This window comes from Triticum urartu, chromosome 7A (genome assembly GCF_056163025.1).
Source record: "Triticum urartu cultivar PI428250 chromosome 7A, HENAU_Tu73, whole genome shotgun sequence".
NCBI lineage: Eukaryota > Viridiplantae > Streptophyta > Magnoliopsida > Poales > Poaceae > Triticum > Triticum urartu.
Window position 1 is genome coordinate 686,707,694 of NC_141879.1, and position 21,436 is coordinate 686,729,129.

Here is a 21,436-nt window from a genome sequence, read left to right on the forward strand (position 1 = left end):
GCCCTGCTGATGACCGCTCCTTGCGCCTCCACCAAGGCGCTGTTAAGCGTGCTCTTCTCGTTGGACAGCTTGAGGGCCTGCTCCTTCAGCTCATCCTGCGCCACCTCCAACTCCCTTACCTTGCCGGCATGGGCCAGAGCCTGGGCATCGAGTGCCTCCTTGTGCCTCTGCTCCAGCTCGCGAGTCCGCCGCACGACAAGGGCCTCGAGCTCCTCATCCTTGCCACGGAGCGCTGCGGCAAGCTTTGCCTCACGCGCGGCGAGGTCCTCTTCCTGGGAATTCAAGGTGGCTTGATGCTGGTTCCGGGCGGCCTCGGCCGCGGCAGCCAAGTTCGCCGCCTTTTCCTGGGCCTTCTCGATGTCGGCCATCTTCATGGTGAGCTCCACATCGCACTCGGCCAATTTCTCCTGAAAGGCCCTCTGCTCCTCACGAGCCTGGTGGAACCAGGTTTGCGTCTCGGCAATGCGCGCCTTGAAGTCCACCTCCGCGTTGTCCACCGTTGCCATCCTGGACTTGACCTTGTCTAGGCGAGCACTGTAGAGCACTTGGAGCTTCCGGAAATTGGCCCCCATGGCACGGAAAAGCTGCTCTTCTGGAGAACCGTCGCCACCAATGCCCGGCTCATCAACCACCTCGAGCCCGGTGGCGGCAAGCACCTCGCCGTCGAAAACTTCCCCTTCGGCGGGCGCCCGGCTTGACGCCCCTGGGAGGTGGAGGAAGAGATCGTCGCCCACCTTCAGATACCTGCCGGGGCCCGGGGTTGAGGAGGAGGGAGGCTGGTCACCCACCACCTCTTCCTCGATGGAGGCGTTGCCGGCCCCACCGGTAGGTCCATCGCTGGTGCCCTCGGCAGAAGCCTCGCCGGTCGCCTTGGCGGCCCCCGCCGCGGTGTCCTCGGCAGCATCCTTGGCGGCCTCCTCAGCAATGTTCCCGGCAACGGTATCCACGTCCTCCATACCTGTTGAAGGAGGGCCTGGGCAGCAATAGGAGCAATGAAGCCAAGAAAAGAATAAAGGAAAAACAGAGACGAAGGACAGGCGACTCACTAGTGCCAGGCTGAGAAGCAGAAGTCCCCTCTCCGCCAGCATTTGGCGTTGTGGCAGAGCCACCAGCGCCCAAGTTCCCCTCTTCCTCCATGGGTGTGGGCTCCGTGCCTGATGCCCTTGCCGGGGACGCCCCCCGCGGCGGCGTAGTCGATGGGGGTGGTGTGTTAGGGGTAGCCCTCTGTGGCTCCTCCTACTGCCGCTCCCCTCCTGCAAACCCGGCAAGGTCAGCATCATAGCATCGAGCACTTACCACATGTCGAGTAAGAAGAGGGTGACGAACTTACGCTGGGGGCTGCGCCGGGGGCTGCTGTCCGGGCTGCTCAGCACCACCAGTGGTGTCTTTGAAGCCCCAGCCGGGGGCTGGCTGCTCGTCGAGGTCCTCGCCCTCTTCGCCCTCTAGGCCAACGTCTCTGTCTCCCTACGGAACCAAAAATGGATCAAGACAAGCAATCCAATTCAAGGAAATGGAAATGACAGTAAGGAACGGAGAACTTACTCGTCATCCGTGTCCTCCTCTTCCACCAGTTTCCTTTTCCTCTCCGGGCTGAGAGGCCCGAGATCAAAAGGGAGCTCCGCATCATCATCCGAGTCAACGCCTGCCGGAGGAGGCAAAGGAGGCGGCGGGGTTTGTGCACGCCCGGATGAGGAAGGGGCTGTTGTCTTCTTCTTCTCAGCGGCCTTCGTCAGCCTCTTGGCTGCCGTGGCCCTCGTGTGGCGCCCAGACCCCTCCAGGGTCAATTGAGGCCGCACAGCCCTGCCGGGCTGGACCGGCTCACCGGAGCCAGCCCGCTGCGGGACTCGCCCTCTTCCCCTGGTTGGCGTCGAGCCCGCCGCTGCGTCCTCCTCCTCCCCCGACGACTCGTCGGCCACGTCTTCGACGAGCGGAGATTCAGTGTTGGCACTGCTGACCTCCGCGGAGGCCGCCGCCCATTGAGAGAGCTCCTCTTCCTCCGCCGCCGTTGCGGCCACGCCCCCGGCGCTGCCGGCCTCCATGGCAAGCTGTGCCTCCCTCGCCCTAGTGGCGATGTAGTCCAGCTCTGCCTGGGTGGTGTCCATGATAAGCCACCGCTCGGCGTCGGCATTGACGTACACCTCGATCAGGGTGTCGAAGAATTGCTGCACGTCCTCGACCTTCGGCTCCTTCCAGCTCGGGACACGGCCATGCGCATTACAGTCCGGCATCATGGCGATGATCTTGGACCGATGCGAATTGTTGCACAACGGGACCACCCCCGCTGGCAGCTTGAAAAATGGCCCCTTGAGGGCCTTGCCAACCTTTGCGGCAGCCCTCGCGGCCTTGCCGGTCCGCTCGACCTCGCCATCGCGACACACATCAAGCTGGAAAATCCGCTGGCAGAAGTGGGCATGCGCCAGCACTATGAAGTTGTGATCGAGGCCGGGGCGGAGTCGAATAATGTCAGCCGGGTTCGTGAAGAGCCAAGCTGGCCTCCCCTTGCTGTGCAACGGGGCGATCCGGTGGCGAATGAAGTCCGCCTCGATCATCTCAAGGGTGAGTCCGGCCTGGGTGAGCCAGAGAATCCTGGTGGTGGCGACGGTGAGCCTCCCATCGGCGGCGTCGACATCGCTCCAATCGCTGCTACGGACCGGCGGCACTCGGCGGACCTTGCAGAATTCCGGCGGGTTTTCATCTTCAATCCAGCACCACCGGCCACGCAATTCCTCCCACCTCTCCTTCACAGTACCGTCCAGGTATGCCCCCTTGGATCTTGGGATCCAGGTGATGCAACCGGAGACGGCTCCTCCCGGCTGGATTCGAGGGAAGAAGTAATGGTGGAAGAGCGCCGTGTTGGGTTGCACCCTGGAAAAGCCTTCGCAAAGATGCGCGAAGAAAGCCATGCACGCCACCGCATTCGGAGTAAAATCCAAGAGGCGAAAGCCGAAGGTGCGCATAACGTCGCAGAAGAAATCAGAGAAAGGAGGGCATAACCCGCAAGAAAAGTAATCAACGAAGAAGGGGTACCGATTTGAGGCAGGATCAGCGCAAGCGGCAGGAATGATGCGCGTCGCCGGGTGTCCCGAACACTCTCCCCCCATCTTCACCCCCCATAGGGGCTTGAAGGAGGCCCAGAGCTCTTGAACATCAACCGTCGAGGGGAAGAAGAAGGCGGACTTCGTCCGGTCCCCCAACAGCGCGCTCTCTGGCGGCTCCACCGTCCCGGCGCCCTTAGCCACCCCCTTGCCCTTGGCGAATTTGGGAGCCATGGCGACCAAGAAGTTCAGAGGGCTAAGGAAGGGGGATGGCAAAGCAGCGGCGGCGGGCGATAGAAAAAGCTTAGGAAGGAAGGAAGAAAGGGAACGACGGCTCTGAGATCGGAAAAGGCACGAGGGAAGAGGAGAAAGTGAGCAGCGCGCCCACGGTTATTCCTTATGGGGGAAAAACGCGGGCCGCCTCCTTTCACATTAACTGTGATGTGACGCATGCCCGCGGGAAGCAACCCCATGCATGCCGCCCACGTCACACACGCCTCCGCACGCCGCGCCACGCACGGGAAGCATGGGAAGCGCAACGCGCGAAGAGACTTACCGCGGTAAAAACCGCACCGCCTGCCCACGCACCGTTTTTGGGCCTAGCCCAACGACGCAATTGCGCTTACGTGTGGCCCAGGCCCAGGGGCTCCTGTCGGTGTACAGAAAGAGGGGTGCACTTTTGGTACCCCTAGAACTGTGCACGGGCAGTCTAAGCCACGGGCACCACCACACTGAGCAAGGCAAGGGAGGTGAGCCAAGGTAAGGCCGATGCTCAGGAGAAGCAGAACGACGCCAAGACCAAGACCACAAAGAGCAAAGGGACGAAGTGGACCCCCCCAGAAAAATCCTTGCCGGGAGGCGGTTTTAGCAAACCCGGCAAGACCCTTGTCGTGGCAGCTCGCCCCACACCTACGGAGTGAGTCACCCTTGAGTCCACTGCCCCCATGGGGCAAGGATTCGGTAGACATCCCTGTGGTGGCATGCAGATCTTTGTGAAGACATTCGAGATCAGATACACCCTTCAGAAGATGATGATCCTTGGCGGGATCCCAGCCAAGGAGGACCACAAGGCCCCCGACAAGAGCCTTGCCAGGGATGACAGCAGGCGCCATGGCAAGACCCTTGCCGGGGCCCCGGCAAGGCCCTTGCCAAGAACACCCATTGGGCCACCATCAGGCCCATGCCAGTCGAACCTCCACCGCCGTTCGCATGCAGCTGCTGACCCAACCAGCTGGGCAGGCACCTGCGTGGCGGCATGCAGATCTTCGTGGAGACCCACCGCTGCGCCACCTCAGCTGCCTGCCTACCTACATGGCACCATGGGCGCCGCTGGCCAGGGCGCGTGTCGACGCGAGAGGGAGCGGCGACGGACGAGACAGGGCTCTCCCCCGTCCCCGATAAAGCAAGGACACCTGGACAAGATGCATTAAATGCGCCTTGTCATGTAATGCGAGGGATAACCTCGCATCACTGTTCCCTTTCCACCTCCTGGTGCTATTGTGGCAACCCCTTTCCTATAAAAGGAGGCCCGAGGCGACCAGGAGGAGGATTCGGCTTTTTGGAGCTCCTCACGCCCCATAGCTAGCTCAAGAACACAGATATACAATCCACCAAAGCAGGAGTAGGGTTTTACGCATCCCCGCGGCCCGAACCTGGATAAACGAACCGTGTGCTATCTGTTTGATCCGCTCTTCTCACGACCCCGCGCCCCACAACCGTAGTAGGGATTCTTGTGATCCCATAGGTGTCGTTCCCACCGACACTCCTCCTCCTCGTCCTCCTCCTGGTCCTCCTCCTTTGGCTCGGGGCGCGGGGGAGCTGCAGTGGTGTGGGGCGCGGGGGCGCGTGGGTGGCGGTGCGGGGGAGCTGCGGTGGTGGGGGCGCGGGGGCGGCGGGGGTGGAGTCCAGCGGGGGTCGGGGCGGCTGCGTCGGGGCAGCGCGCGGGTGGATCTGGCGAGGGAGAGGGACGAAGGGGATCTGGCGAGAGGGAGGGAATTAGCTAGGGGGGAATCTTACTAATGGCGCGCCCGCGGTCGGTGCGCCATTAGTAATCTTTTTTTTACATAGCAATGGCGCACCAGGCAGAGGTGCGCCATTAGTAATCTTTTTTTATAAATAGCAATGGCGCACCAGCCAGAGGTGCGCCATAAGTAATTTATTTTTATTTTTTGTTGCATGTAATAATTTTTTAGAAAATGAAATATGAATATGAAAAAGTAATATTTTTTATAAAAACAGTAATAATTGTTGTTTAACAACAACTGTAGTCTACACTTTATTATTATTATTTTTTAAATGAATATGAATATGAAACGGGGGGTGCTCGTCGGCGGCGGTGGAGCGGGCCGGGGAGGGTGCGGGGGCTGTTCTTCGGCGGTGGTGGAGCGGGGGAGGGTGCGGGGGGTGCTCGTCGGCGGCGGTGGAGCGGGGGAGGGTGCGGTGGGTCGTCGGCGACGGTGGAGCTAGCGGGGGAGGGTGCGGGTGGGATCGAGATCGAGATGGAGGGGGATTGCGATCGAGATGGAGGGGGATAGAGATCGAGTGTCCTCATGAATATTCAATATTTTATCATATTGAATATGAAAAAATATCATCAAATTTGAAAAAATATTCATGAATTCAAAAAGTGCCCATGAAATTTAAAAATATTCATGATATCAAAAAGTGCCCATGAAATACAACCGAGAAATGAAGACTACGATTTAAATACAGTCGATCTTAGCTAGCTATCTGTTCATAATCTTCTTGGCCTTCTTTTTTGCAAATGGAGTTCTTCTGTGGAACGGACGTCCTTTAGGTAGGGTGGTCCTGCTTCTTCTTGTGGTGTATGCTGATACTACTTCATCATCGTCGTCATGTTCGATCTTCGGGTCGCCGTACTTGTCGAAGTCTTGCTCATTGGCTACTCCATCCATTCCGATGATCTTCCTTTTGCCTCTCCTCACGACAACATGACTGGGCTTTGACGGGTCGGTAATGAAGAAGCATTGGTCCACTTGGGAAGCCAGTACCCATGGCTCATTTTTTGCGGTGACGTTTGCGCCCCGCGGTCTTGGATTTGGCTTCGGGTATAACCATGGTGGTGAAATACCGGTCTTCTTTTAGGACGCTCTTGGCCCATCTGACACGGAACATCGGGACCTTCTCTCCAGCGTAGCTCAGCTCCCAGATCTCCTCGATCCTTCCGTAGTATCTGTCCTTGTCGTTACCGGTGTAGGATTCCATCGTTACCCCGGAGTTCTGATAACCATCGCTCTTCATGTCCTTGTCCTCGGTGTATAATGTGTAGCCGTTGATATCGTATGCCTCATAGGTCATCAGGTTGTGCTCGGCGCCCTGTGACAAGGCGAATATGAGTTGTTCTTCCGCGGAAGAATCCTCATGTAAAGGTTACGACAGAAGCTTCTGCTTGAACCAACGCGTGAAACATGAGTTGTGCTCTTTGAATATATCTCCGTCCATCCTCTGTTGGCCTCGGTCATTGTACGTCTTCTCAATAAAGGTTTTGTGCTCTACCACCCAAGGATCGACCACGTCTATGTGTTGTAGCGCGACTAGGTTTGCTCTTTCAAAGTCGGCGAGTCGACCCTCGAAGTCGACATGCATTTCGCGGCGACCCTCACGGTGACCCCATCCAGCGAGCCTGCCGAGGTGCCTGTTGACGGGCAGACCAACGGGGTTCTCGATGCCTAGATAATTCGTGCAGTAGGAGATGCACTCTTCGGTCAGAAAGCCCCTGGCTATACTTCCCTTTGGAAGTGACATGTTGCGAACGTATCCTTTGATGACACCATTCATCCTTTCGAACGGCATCATGCTGTGCAGGAACGTCGGCCCGAGTTGGATGATATCCTCCACGATATGGACCAGCAGATGCACCATAACGTCGAAGAATGCGGGCGGGAAGTACATCTCAAGCTCGCATAGTATCACCACGATCTCTTCCTTAGCCTTCCGAGTTGCCTCACGCCAACCGACTTCCGAGAGATGACGTCGAAAAAGTTGCATAGGCCAAATAGCGTTTCACAGACGTGCGCGTCCATGATCCCACGGATTGCAACTGGAAGTATCTGCGTCATCAGCATGTGACAGTCGTGAGACTTCATCCCGCTGAACTTCTGCTTTGCTGGGTCTAGGTATCTGCTTATCTTCCCTGCGTAACTGTAAGGAAGTTTTACTCCTACGAGGCAGGTGAAAAACTGCTCGATCTCCTCCTGACTTAGAGTGAAGCACGTGGGAGGGTAGTCATTTCCGGTCTTCTTGGCCTTTTTGCCTTTGCGACGACTTTCTATGTCCTGCTTCGCCTCATCATCATCATCATCATCATTAGCGTGAAGCTCCTGCCTGATGCCCATTGATTTCAAGTCTGCCCTTGCTTTCGGCCCATCTTTGGTCCTCTCTGGCATGTTGAGCAGGGTACCAAGAAGACTCTCGCACACGTTCTTCGTGATATGCATGGCATCAAGGCTGTGAGGCACACGGTGGATCTTCCAGTACGGCAAGTCCCAGAAAACAGACCTCGTTTTCCATACCTTCAGCAGCGGCTCTGGCGCCTTTCGCTTCTTTCCCGGCTCTGGCGCCTTTTGCTTCTTTCCCGGCAGTGGGCAATCTTTCCAATTTTTCAACAGCCCGTCTATTTCCTCGCCGCTCCTCGTACGCGGGCGTCTTCGGAGTTCGGTTTTACTACCGAACAGATCCTTGCATTTCCTCCACGGGTCATCATCGCGAAGCCACCTTCGATGTCCCATGAACACGGTTTTCGAAGACCCAGGATCTCTATCTAGCTGGCGATACGTTGTGTCATCCATGCACCTGACGCATCCAGAAAATCCGTGGACCACCTGCCCCGCGAGATATCCGTAACCGAGATAGTCGTGCACCGTCGTGAGCAGTGCAACTCTCATAGGGAAATATTCTTTCTCTGCAGCGTCCCACATATTGGCCGGCGTTTTCCACAGCGTGTCTAGCTCCTCTTTCAGCAGCCTCAGATACAGATTGATGTCGTTCCCTGGTTGTTTCGGCCCTTCAATTAACATAATCATGTGAATGTACTTCCTCTTCATGCACAACCAGGGGGGAAGGTTGTACATCCACACAAACACAAGCCAGGTGCTATGCATGCTTCTCTGGCTGCCAAACAGATTGACTCCATCGGTGCTCGCGCCCAACACGATGTTCCTTGGATCCTTCCCAAATTTTGGGTGTTCGAAGTTCAACGCTTGCCACTGGCTCCCATCCTTAGGGTGACTCAGCATCTTGTCTTTTTTATTTATCTCCGGATCATTTGCGTCATCTTCTCGCTTCTTCTCCTTCCTATCCGCGTGGCAACGTAGGAGCTTTGCTACCTTAGGGTCCGCGAAATACCGCTGCAGACGAGGAGTGATCGGAAAGTACCACACCACTTTTCGAGGAGCTTTCTTCCTCTTCTTGTATCGAGTGACGCCGCACATCGGACATATGGTAGACTCCGCGTGCTCGCCCCGATAAATGATGAAATTGTTCATGCACACATGGTATTTCACGTGCGGTAAATCCAGAGGACACATGACTTTCTTCGCCTCCTCGAAACTGGTCGGGCACTTGTTCCCCTTGGGAAGACATTCCTGCCAGAATGACATGTTCTTGTCGAAGCATGCATTGGTTATTTTGTGTTTTACCTTCATCTCCAAAGCCATGAGCGTTACTTTCAAGCGGGTATCCTCGGGTCTGCATCCTTCATACAATGGAGTAACCGCGTCTATCTCCAGTTGATCCAGCTTGGCTTTCTCTCGGGCGGCAGCTCTTGCGTTATCCGTCTGCTTGAGAAGCAACTCTTGAATATGAGGGTCCTGCACCCAGCCCATCGATGGTCCATTGTCGTCTACTCCTCCGGTATCTTGATCTTCATGATCATGCCCTTCGTCTGCTCCGGCATCTTCCTCATCATCATGTCCGGCATCTTCTACATGATGACTGTGTACAGCATCACCGTCGTGATCATGTCCTGGAGATTCTTCGTCTTCTCGCCCGCCCGAGCCGCGGTGGTTGTCTTGCTGCCCTTCCTCATTTCTTGCCAGGCCCCCGTGGACGACTTCATAGTCATCTTCATCACCTTGCCACCGATAGCCATCCATGAAACCACGCAAGAGCAGGTGGTCCCGCACCTGCCCGGAATCTGGGTCCGTAATAAGGCTCTTCAGCTTGCATCTTTGACACGGACATCTTATCTCTGTCTCGTTCTTTTGAAGCATCTCGGCCTTCGCGGAGCTCAAAAACCTATTCACGATGCCTTCGGTCATCGTGCGGACCATGGTCGCCTACGGGGTAGAGCAAAACGATATTTTAGAACCAAGAAAAAATTTGGCATGACTTTCCCTAAAAATAGGACCAAAAAGAATGCATAGTGCCAAAATTCTCGCCGAAGCGGAAATGAATCAACATTCCGGCAAAATATTGGCAACTATCGCATTTCAAATACCGGTACCTGCAAACACAAAAATATATGCAACGCCACAAACATATGCAACACCACAAACATACATAGATCTAGCTAGGCCACAAAAAGTGCATGTGCACGTTGTTGGAGCGAGGTAGGGAGAAAAAAAGTAGATCTACAACATGAAGCTAGCTTTCCCCTTACATACCTATCAAAAAAAGGTAATTTCAACACTTAATTTTGATGAATCTATGGTGCAAATGAGGTGAGGAGGAGGAGGCAGCCGACAAGCTTAGAGAAGGAGGTGGGGGGAATGAAGTGGGGAAAGTGAGTGTGTAGGTGTGGCTGTCCAAAAATATCTAGCTGGTCCTAGGTTACTAATGGCGCACCACACAGCCATGCGCCATTAGTAACCCAACATACTAATGGCGCACCACACAGACATGCGCCATTAGTAGTTTTGCAAAAAAGTAAAAAAAATAATTTTTATACTAATGGCGCACCGTGGCACAGTGCGCCATTACTAGTTTAAACTAGTAATGGCGCACTATGCAACGTTGCGCCATTAGTAGTTTTGCAAAAAAGAAAAAAAAATACAGTAGTGGCACACTCTATGGCTGGTGCGCCATTAGTAGTTCTAACTACTAATGGCGCACTCTGCCCGGATGCACTATTAGTATGTTTGAAAAGATGAAAAAAACATTTTGTTACTAGTGGCGCACCGTGTGCCTAGTGCTCCATTAGTGTCTTCCACACTAATGGCGCATCTCCACATGGTGCGCCATTAGTATATAGTAGTGGCGCACCACTTCTCTGGTGCGCCATTAGTGTCAATTTCATCTTTAGCCCTTTTCCTAGTAGTGGGAGCTGCCATGCAACACCCCTGCTGTTATGAGTTGCGACGTATCTCGCCGGTGGAGGAGCTACTGCAACGCCCGTCATGCTGCGACGTGCGCCCCGGGTCTCACCGCCGGTGGAGCTGCATAGCAACACGCATTGTGCTGTGACACAATTTCATCATAGGATCTCGCTGGCGGCATCGAGGACCGTTGCATCGAAGCTCCCGTGGCGTCAAGGACTGCTGCATCGCAGCTTCGACGGTAGTTGTATTGCAGCTCCGGTGGCATCGAGGAACGCTGCATCGCAGCTCCGGCGGCGACGGGTGCTACATCACAACTCCGGCGGCCTCGCTGCATCGTAGCTCGGGCGATGGTGTCCGTTGCATCGCAGCTTCGACGAACTTGCTATACCGCAGCTCGAGTGGCGTGACGGCCGTTGCATCCAGCCGCTGCCTCCATGCTGATGGGCGTGCTTGGAGCGCCACTCTTGGGCGCTGCATGGCGAGACAAAGTAAACGGCTATTATATGCACGATCGGATGGTTATTAAGACGGCTTATATTTGGGTGCTATCAGCCGGCTTACGCCTAGCATCGGCCTATAATTTTTGATTGCTCCATGCTATATTATCTACTGTTTTGGACATTATTGGGCTTTATTATCCACTTTTATATTATTTTTGGGACTAACCTACTAACCGGAGACCCAGCCCAGAATTGCTGTTTCTTTTGCCTATTTTAGGGTTTCGAAAAAAGGAATATCAAACGGAGTCCGAACGGAAAGAAACCTTCGGAACGTGATTTTCTCACCGAACATGATCTAGGAGACTTGGACCCTACGTCAAGCAACCAACAGGGAGGCCACGAGGTAGGGGGCGCGCCTACCCCCCAGGCACGCCCTCCACCCTCGTGGGCCCCCTGTTGCTCCACCGACGTACTTCTTCCTCCTATATATACCTATGTACCCCCAAACGATCAGATACGGAGCCAAAATCCTAATACCACCGCCGTAACTTTCTGTATCCACGAGATCCCATCTTGGGGCCTGTTCTGGAGCTCCGCCGGAGGAGGCATCGATCACGGAGGGCTTTTACATCAACACCATAGCCTCTCCGATGAAGTGTGAGTAGTTTACCTCAGACCTTCGGGTCCATAGTTATTAGCTAGATGGCTGCTTCTCTCTTTTTGGATCTCAATACAAAGTTCTCCCCCTCTCTTGTGGAGATCTATTCGATGTAATCTTCTTTTGCGGTGTGTTTGTTGAGACCGATGAATTGTGGGTTTATGATCAAGTTTATCTATGAACAATATTTGAATTTTCTCTGAATTTTTTATGTATGATTGGTTAGCTTTGCAAGTCTCTTCGAATAATCAGTTTGGTTTGGCCTACTAGATTGATCTTTATTGCAATGGGAGAAGTGCTTAGCTTTGGGTTCAATCTTGCGGTGTCCTCTCCCAGTGACAGTAGGGGCAGCAAGGCACGTATTGTATTGTTGCCATCGAGGATAACAAGATGGAGTTTTCATCATATTGCATGAGTTTATCCCTCTACATCATGTCATCTTGCTTAAAGCATTACTCTGTTCTCTTGAACTTAATACTCTAGATGCATGCTGGATAGCGGTCGATGTGTGGAGTAATAGTAGTAGATGCAGGCAGGAGTCGGTCTACTTGTCTTGGACGTGATGCCTATATACATGATCATACCTAGATATTCTCATAACTATGCTCAATTTTATCAATTGCTCAACAGTAATTTGTTCACCTACCGTAAAATACTTATGCTCTTGAGAGAAGCCACTAGTGAAACCTATGACCCCCGGGTCTATCTTCGTCATATTAATCTTCCAATACTTAGTTATTTTCATTGCTTTTATTTTACTTTGCATCTTTATCATAAAAATACCAAAAATATTATCATATCATATCTATCAGATCTCACTCTCGTAAGTGACCGTGTAGGGATTGACAACCCCGTTGGTTGCAAGGATTTATTTGTTTTGTGTAGGTGTGAGGAACTCGTGCGTAGCCTCCTACTGGATTGATACCTTGGTTCTCAAAAACTGAGGGAAATACTTACGCTACTTTGCTGCACCACCCTTTCCTCTTCAAGGAAAACCAACGCAAGTTCTCAAGAGGTAGCAAGAAGGATTTCTGGCGCCGTTGCCGGGGAGGTCTACGCAAAAGTCAACATACTAATTACCCATCACAAACCCTTATCTCCCGCATTACATTATTTTCCATTTGCCTCTCGTTTTCCTCTCCCCCACTTCACCCTTGCTGTTTTATTTGCCATCTCTCTCTATCCTCCCTCTCTTTCTCTATTTGTCTCTTTTTGCCCGTTTCTTGTTTGCTTGTGTGTTGGGTTGCTTGCTTGTCACGATGGCTCAAGATAACACTAAATTATGTGACTTTACCAATAGCAACAACAATCATTTTATTAGCACTCCGATTGCTCCTCTTACTGATGCTGAATCTTGTGAAATTAATGCTGCCTTGCTGAATCTTGTCATGAAAGATCCGTTTTTCGGCCTTCCTAGTGAAGATGCCGCTACCCATCTAAATAGCTTCATTGATTTGTGTGATATGCAAAATAACAAAGATGTGGACAATGATATTGTTAAATTGAAGCTATTTCCTTTTTCTCTTAGAGATCGTGCTAAAGCTTGGTTTTCGTCTTTGCCTAAAAATAGTATTGATTCGTGGAATAAGTGCAAAGATGCTTTTATCTCTAAGTATTTTCCTCCCGCTAAGATCATCTCTCTTAGAAACGATATTATGAATTTTGAGCAACTTGATCATGAACATGTTGCACAAGCTTGGGAGAGGATGAAATTAATGATACGTAATTGCCCTACTCATGGTTTGAATTTGTGGATGATTATACAAAATTTTTATGCCGGATTGAGTTTTGCTTCTAGAAATCTTTTAGATTCGGCCACGGGAGGCACTTTTATGGAAATCACTTTAGGAGAAGCTACTAAACTCCTAGATAATATTATGGTTAATTATTCTCAATGGCACACTGAAAGATCTACTCATAAGAAAGTGCATGCGATAGAAGAAATTAATGTTTTGAGTGGAAAGATGGATGAACTTATGAAATTATTTGCTAATAAAAGTGTTTCTTCTGATCCTAATGATATGCCTTTGTCTACTTTGATTGAGAATAATAATGAATCTATGGATGTGAATTTTTTTGGTAGGAACAATTTTGGTAACAACGCGTATAGAGGAAATTTTAATCCTAGGCCTTATCCTAGTAATTTCTCTAATAATTATGGTAATTCCTAAAACAATTCTTATGGAAATTATAATAAGATGCCCTCTGATATTGAATCTAATATTAAAGAATTTATTACTTCGCAAAAGAATTTCAATGCTTTGATTGAAGAAAAGTTGCTTAAGATTCATGAGTTGGCTAGGAACGTTGATAGAATTTCTGTTGATGTTGATTCTTTGAAACTTAGATCTATTCCTCCTAAGCATGATATCAATGAGTCTCTCAAAGCCTTGAAAATTTCCATTGATGAGTGCAAAGAATGAACCGCTAGGATGCGTGCTAAGAAAGATTCCTTTATAAGAGCGTGTTCTTCTAGTTTCCATGATAATAAAGATGAAGATCTAAAAGTTATTGATGTGTCCCCTATTAAATCTTTCTTTTGCAATATGAATCTTGATAATGATGGGACTTAATATGATCCACCTTTACCTAGAAGGCGTTCCAAAAATTCGGAGTTTTTAGATCTTGATGCTAAATTTGATAAAAGTGGGATTGAAGAGATCAAAGCTTTAAATAGTAATGAACCCACTATTTTGGATTTCAAGGAATTTAATTATGAAAATTTCTCTTTGATAGATTGTATTTCCTTGTTGCAATCCGTGCTAAATTCTCCTCATGCTTATAGTCAAAATAAAGCTTTTACCAAACATATCGTTGATGCTTTGATGCAATCTTATGAAGAAGAACTTGAGTTGGAAGTTTCTATCCCTAGAAAACTTTATGATGAGTGGGAAGCAACTATTAAAATTAAAATTAAAGATCATGAATGTTATGCTTTGTGTGATTTGGGTGCTAGTGTTTCCACGATTCCAAAGACTTTCTGTGATTTGTTAGGTTTCCGTGATTTTGATGATTGCTCTCTAAACTTGCACCTTGCGGATTCCACTATTAAGAATCCTAGGGGAAGAATTAATGATGTTCTTATTGTTGCAAATAGGAATTATGTGCCCATAGATTTTATCGTTCTTGACATAAATTGCAATCCTTCATGTCCTATTATCCTTGGTAGACCTTTCCTTAGAACGATTGGTGCAATTATTGATATGAAGGAAGGAAATATTAGATTCCAATTTCCGTTAGGAAAGACATGGAACACTTTCATAGAAATAAAATTAAATTACCTTATGAATCTATTATGAGAGCCACTTATGGATTGCCTACCAAAGATGGCATTACCTAGATCTATCCTTGCTTTTTATGCCTAGCTAGGGGCGTTAAACGATAGCGCTTGTTGGGAGGCAACCCAATTTTATTTTTATTACTTCATTTTTGCTCCTGTTTAGTAATAAATAATTTATATAGCCTCTGTTTTGGTTGTGTTTTTTGTGTTTAATTAGTGTTTGTGCCAAGTAGAACCGATGGGAAGACTTGGGGAAAGTCTTGTTAATCCTGCTGTAAAAAACAGAAACTTCAGCGCTCACGAGAACTGCTGACATTTTTATTTGTAAAGTGATATTTAGTTAATTCTTTTTGAATATGATTAATAGATAAATTCCTCACGTCCAGAATTTTATTTTACAATTTTTGGGTTTCCAGATCTTACGCTAGCTACAGATTACTACAGACTGTTCTGTTTTTGACAGATTCTGTTTTTCGTGTGTTGTTTGCTTATTTTGATGAATCTATGGCTAGTAAAATAGTTTATAAACCATAGAGAAGTTGGAATACAATAGGATAAACACCAATATAAATAAAAAATGAGTTCATTACGGAACCTTGAAGTGGTATTTTGTTTTCTTTGGCTAACGGAGCTCACGAGATTTTCTACTTTAAGTTTTGTATTGTTAAGTTTTCAAGTTTTGGGTAAAGATTTGATGAATTATGGAACAAGGAGTGGCAAGAGCCTATGCTTGGGGATGCCCATGGCACCCCCAAGATAATCTAAGGACACCTAAAAGCCAAAGCTTGGGGATGCCTCAGAAGGCATATCCCCTTTCGTCTACTTCTATCGGTAACTTTACTTGGAGCTATATTTTTATTCACCACATGATATGTGTTTTGTTTGGAGTGTCTTGTAAGATTTGAGTCTTTATTTGTTAGTTTAACACAATCATCCTTGCTTTACGCACCTCTTGAGAGAGACACACATGATTCGGAAATTATTAGAATACTCTATGTGCTTCACTTATATCTTTTGAGTTATATAGTTTTGCTCTAGTGCTTCACTTATATCTTTTAGAGCATGGTGGTGGATTTTTTTATAGAAACTATTGATCTCTCATGCTTCACTTAGATTATTTTGAGAGTCTTAAATAGGATGGTAATTTTCTTAAATAATCCTAATATGCTAGGTATACAAGATTAATAATAAAATTCTTTTATGAGTGTGTTGAATACTATGAGAAGTTTGATACTTGATAATTGTTTTGAGATATGGAGATGGTGATATTAGAGTCATGCTAGTTGAGTAGTTGTGAATTTGAGAAATACTTGTGTTAAAGTTTGTGATTCCCGTAGCATGCACGTATGGTGAGCCGTTATGTGATGAAGTTGGAGCTTGATTTATTTATTGATTGTCTTCCTTATGAGTGGCGGTCGGGGACGAGTGATGGTCTTTTCCTACCAATCTATCCCCCTAGGAGCATGCGCGTAATACTTTGCTTTGATAACTTGTAGATTTTTGCAATAAGTATGTGAGTTCTTTATGACTAATGTTGAGTCCATGGATCATACACACTCTCATCCTTCCACCATTGCTAGCCTCTCTAATACTACGCACCTTTCGCCGGTATCATACACCCACCATATACCTTCCTCAAAACAGCCACCATACCTACCTATTATGGCATTTCCATAGCCATTCCGAGATATGTTGCCATGCAACTTTCCGCCATTCCATTTATCATGACACGCTCCATCATTGTCATATTGCTTTGCATGATCATGTAGTTGACATTGTATTTGTGGCAAAGCCACCGTTCATAATTCTTTCATATATGTCACTCATGAGTCATTGCATATCCCGGTACACCGCCGGAGGCATTCACATAGAGTCATATCTTGTTCTAAGTATCGAGTTGTAATTCTTGAGTTGTAAGAAAATAAAAGTGTGATGGTCATCATTATTAGAGCATTGTCCCAAGTGAGGAAAGGATGATTTAGACTATGATTCCCCCACATGTCGGGATGAGACTCCGGACGAAAAAAAGAGGCCATAAAAAAAGAGAAAAGTCCCAAATAAAAAAATGAGAGAAAAAGAGAGAAGGGACAATGCTACTATCCTTTTACCACACTTGTGCTTCAAAGTAGCACCATGATCTTCATGATAGAGAGTCTCCTTTGTTATTACTTTCATATACTAGTGGGAATTTTTCATTATAGAACTTGGCTTGCATATTCCAATGATGGGCTTCCTCAAAATGCCCTAGGTCTTCGTGAGCAAGCAATTTGGATGCACACCCACTTAGTTTCTTTTTGAGCTTTCATATACTTATAGATCTAGTGCATCCGTTGCATGGCAATCCCTACTTACTCACATTGATATCTATTGATGGGCATCTCCATAGCCCGTTGATACGCCTAGTCGATGTGAGACTATGTTCTCCTTTTTGTCTCCTCCACAACCATCATTCTATTCCACCTAAAGTGCTATATCCATGGCTCACACTCATCTATTGCGTGAAAATTGAAAAAGTTTTGAGAATGTCAAAAGTATGAAACAATTCCTTGGCTTGTCATCGGGGTTGTGCATGATTTAAATACTTTGTGTGGTGAAGATAGAGCATAGCTAGACTATATGATTTTGTAGGGATAACTTTATTTGGCCATGTTAGTTTGAAGAGACATAATTGCTTAGTTAGTATGCTTGAAGTGTTATTATTTCTATGTCAATATTGAACTTTTGTCTTGAATCTTTCAGATCTGAATATTCATACCACAATTAAGGAGAATTACGTTGAAAATATGCCAAGTAGCATTCCACATCAAAAATTCAGTTTTTATCATTTACCTACTCGAGGACAAGCAGGAATTAAGCTTGGGGATGCTTGATACGTCTCCAACGTATCTATAATTTTTGATTGCTCCATGCTATATTATCTATTGTTTTGGACATTATTGGGCTTTATTATCCACTTTTATATTATTTTTGGGACTAACCTACTAACCGGAGGCCCAACCCAGAATTGCTGTTTTTTTTGCCTATTTTAGGGTTTTGAAGAAAAGGAATATCAAACGGAGTCCAAACGGAATGAAACCTTCGGGAACGTGATTTTCTCACCGAACATGATCCAGGAGACTTGGACCCTATGTCAAGCAACCAACAGGGAGGCCACGAGGTAGGGGGCGCGCCTACCCCCCCCCCCCCCAAGGCGCGCCCTCCACCCTCGTGGGCCCCATGTTGCTCCACTGACGTACTTGTTCCTCCTATATATACCTACGTACCCCCAAACGATCAGATACGAAGCCAAAACCCTAATTCCACCGCCGCAAATTTCTATATCCACAAGATCCCATCTTGGGGACTGTTCCGGAGCTTCGCCGGAGGGGGCATCCATCACGGAGGGCTTTTACATCAACACCATAGCCTCTCCGATGAAGTGTGAGTAGTTTACCTCAGACCTTCGGATCCATAGTTATTAGCTAGATGGCTTCTTCTCTCTTTTTGGATCTCAATACAAAGTTCTCCCCCTCTCTTGTGGAGATCTATTCGATGTAATATTCTTTTGTGGTGTGTTTGTTGAGACCGATGAATTGTGGGTTTATGATCAAGTTTATCTATGAACAATATTTGAATCTTCTCTGAATTCTTTTATGTATGATTGGTTATCTTTGCAAGTCTCTTCGAATCATCAGTTTGGTTTGGCCTACTAGATTGATCTTTCTTGCAATGGGAGAAGTGCTTAGCTTTGGGTTCAATCTTGCGGTGTCATTTCCCAGTGACAGTAGGGGCAGCAATGCACGTATTGTATTGTTGCCATAGAGGATAACAAGATGGGGTTTTCATCATATTGCATGAGTTTATCCCTCTGCATCATGTCACCTTGCTTAAAGCGTCACTCTGTTCTCTTGAACTTAATACTCTAGATGCATGCTGGATAGCGGTCGATGTGTGGAGTAATAGTAGTAGATGCAGACAGGAGTCGGTCTACTTGTCTTGGACGTGATGCCTATATATATGATCATACCTAGATATTCTCATAACTATGCTCAATTCTGTCAATTGCTCAACAGTAATTTGTTCACCCACTGTAAAATACTTATGCTCTTGAGAGAAGCCACTAGTGAAACCTATGGCCCCGGGTCTATCTTCATCATATTAATCTTCCAATACTTAGTTATTTTCATTGCTTTTATTTACTTTGCATCTTTATCATAAAAATACCAAAAATATTATCTTATCATATCTATCATATCTCACTCTCGTAAGTGACTGTGTAGGGATTGACAACCCCTTATCGCGTTGGTTGTGAGGATTTATTTGTTTTGTGTAGGTGCGAGGGACTCGCGCGTAGCCTCCTACTGGATTGATACCTTGGTTCAAAAACTAAGGGAAATACTTATGCTACTTTGCTGCACCACCATTTCCTCTTCAAGGGAAAACCAACGCAAGTGCTCAAGAGGTAGCAACCGGCTCGGTGGAGTTCCAATTCCATGACCTTGCTTCTTCGAAGACCACGTCGCGTGTCACAACCACCTTGTTGGTAGAGGGGTTGCACGCATGGTATGTCTTCGTACCCTTTTCATAGCCAACCAACACCATTGGAGTACTCCGATCCGCCAATTTGCTAGTATGCCCGGTCACTGTCTTCACATGCGCCACGCACCCGAAAGTGCGAAGATGATCAACCGTGGGCTTGTGACCGTACCATGCTTCGTACGGCGTCATCCCAACCACACTCTTGGTTGGAGCCCGGTTCAGCAGATAAATGGCCGTATTGACCGCCTCACCCCAAAACTTGCCCGGCATGCCTTTCTTCAACATGCTTCGTGCCATCGCCACCACGGTTTGATTCCTCCATTCCACAACACCGTTTTGCTGCGGTGAATATGGTGCCATAAGATACCTCTTGATCCCTTGAGCTTCGCAAAATTTTGTGAATGCACGAGACTTGAACTCACCGCCCCATCGGTACGGAGGGCCTTCAGCTTGGCTTCAGATTCTACTTCAGCCACCATCTTTATTATCCTGAAGGCTTGCAAAGCTTGGTCCTTCGTCTTCAACAACACGTCCACATGAATCTACTGAAGTCGTCGACGACGAGCAAGAAGTATCTATTTCTGGCGGGGGTGGCCTGTGTAATCGGTCCGCACAAGTCTCCGTGTACCAACTCAAGAGCTTTACTCGCTCTAAAGTTTCCCTTTCTTGGGAACGGGGCTCGCCTTTGTTTGCCAATGAGACAACAATCGCACACTTGGTCGACATGATTGATGCACGGTAGACCACGTACCATCTCCTTTTGTCCAAGTTGCCGAAGAGCCTGGAAATTTAGATAATCATAGCACGCATGCCGCTTCCATGCCGAGTCGTCCATGCTCGACAAGAGACATACCGGATCCAGACGATCCAAGTTGAGGACGTTGAGCCTGTTTGGTGACCTCCGCACCTTCATAATCAATATCCTCTGACGATAATACCCCCATAGAAAGCTATCTCCGAGCACAATCTTGCACCACGCTCCTCGAGTTGACCAAGACTTATGATGCTATTCTTTAGCTTGGGAATATAGTACACATCCGTGAGTACCTTGTGACCGCCATTCTTCAACTCAAACATGACAGTACCTCGCCCTGCGATGTCAACGGTCCGTCCGTCGCCGAAGCGAACCGTGCCTCCCACCGAAACACCGAGCTCAGAAAACTGGTCCTTGTCGCCGGTCATGTGGTTGCTAGTGCCCGTATCGAGGTACCACACGTGCCTCGATGTATTCATCCTCTTCTTGTCATGAAGATAAACTGCCTCCTCTATGAGCGTGACAACCTCTGTAGCCGACGCCTTTGGAGCTGGACTATCCTCGTCCATTAGCTCGCATACTTCGACCATGAGCATCATGTCTCCATCATCGCCTCCTTTGGCCATGAGAGCTTTCTCCTTCGGTGGTTTCTTGCACTCTAACTTGAAGTGCCCCATGATGCCACAGTTGTGACACTTGATCTTGCACTTGTCGAACTTCTTCTTCTTCGGAGCACCGTCGCCAGCGTTCTTCTTACTTTGTTCTTTTGGCGCATGATCTTGTCGTGTGTTGCTGCTAGAGCCCTCGCCTCCTCTCTTGAGTCCAGCGCCACCCACTGAGCCCGTGTGAGCATGACATTCTCATCGTTCCTCCCATCCCCGATACTGTACCGCATACGCTCGTCGTGAGCCTTGTAGCGTCCGACGAGATCGTCGATGGAGAGAGTCTCGAGATCGATGCACTGCTTGATCGCCATGACAATTTGCAGATACTGGGGAGGGGCTGCGCGCAAGAACCGCCGGAAAACCGAGGTCCCTGTGAGGTTTTCACCAAGCGCGCGGATCCGATTGACGAGAGTAGCCACCCGTGAAGCGAACGCATCCACGGACTCATTGTCGCCCATGACCAAAGTCTCATAGTTCCTTAGGAGAGTTTGGAGATTGGCTTGCTTGACGCGGGTGTGTCCCTCGAACATGAGCTTCAAGGTATCCCACGCTTCCTTCGCCGTTTCTTTGGTGATCAGGTGTTGGAGGACATCCATCGGCATTACCGAGTAAATCGCTGACGCCGCCTGCCGATCCTCACTACCATAAATATGTCAACTTGTGACCTTCTCTTAGTCACCCCAGCTGAATTGGTCGTAAATCCATGGCCATTTCGCTTGGAATGGCTCAAACCCTGAAATTGCTTACACCAAATGGTCACAAAGCAGACAAGAGTGGCCAATGACCTTATTTCTACCTGATTATGAACA

At 48.5% G+C, this 21,436-nt stretch overlaps 1 protein-coding gene across 1 annotated transcript in view; it reads right to left on the minus strand.

Annotated features, from left to right (window-relative positions):
- LOC147961524 (uncharacterized) overlaps window positions 1–21,229 on the minus strand; it is a 31,327-nt gene extending 10,098 nt beyond the window's left edge. Inside the window, exons 1-4 of the mRNA XM_087533844.1 lie at window positions 20,720–21,229; window positions 20,256–20,624; window positions 20,062–20,133; window positions 19,960–19,989 (exon numbers count right to left, since the gene is read on the minus strand). Coding sequence (XP_087389970.1) covers window positions 19,960–19,989; window positions 20,062–20,133; window positions 20,256–20,624; window positions 20,720–21,229 — 981 coding nt within the window. The remainder of the gene's footprint in view (window positions 1–19,959; window positions 19,990–20,061; window positions 20,134–20,255; window positions 20,625–20,719) is intronic.
- Window positions 21,230–21,436: the final 207 nt, after the last annotated feature.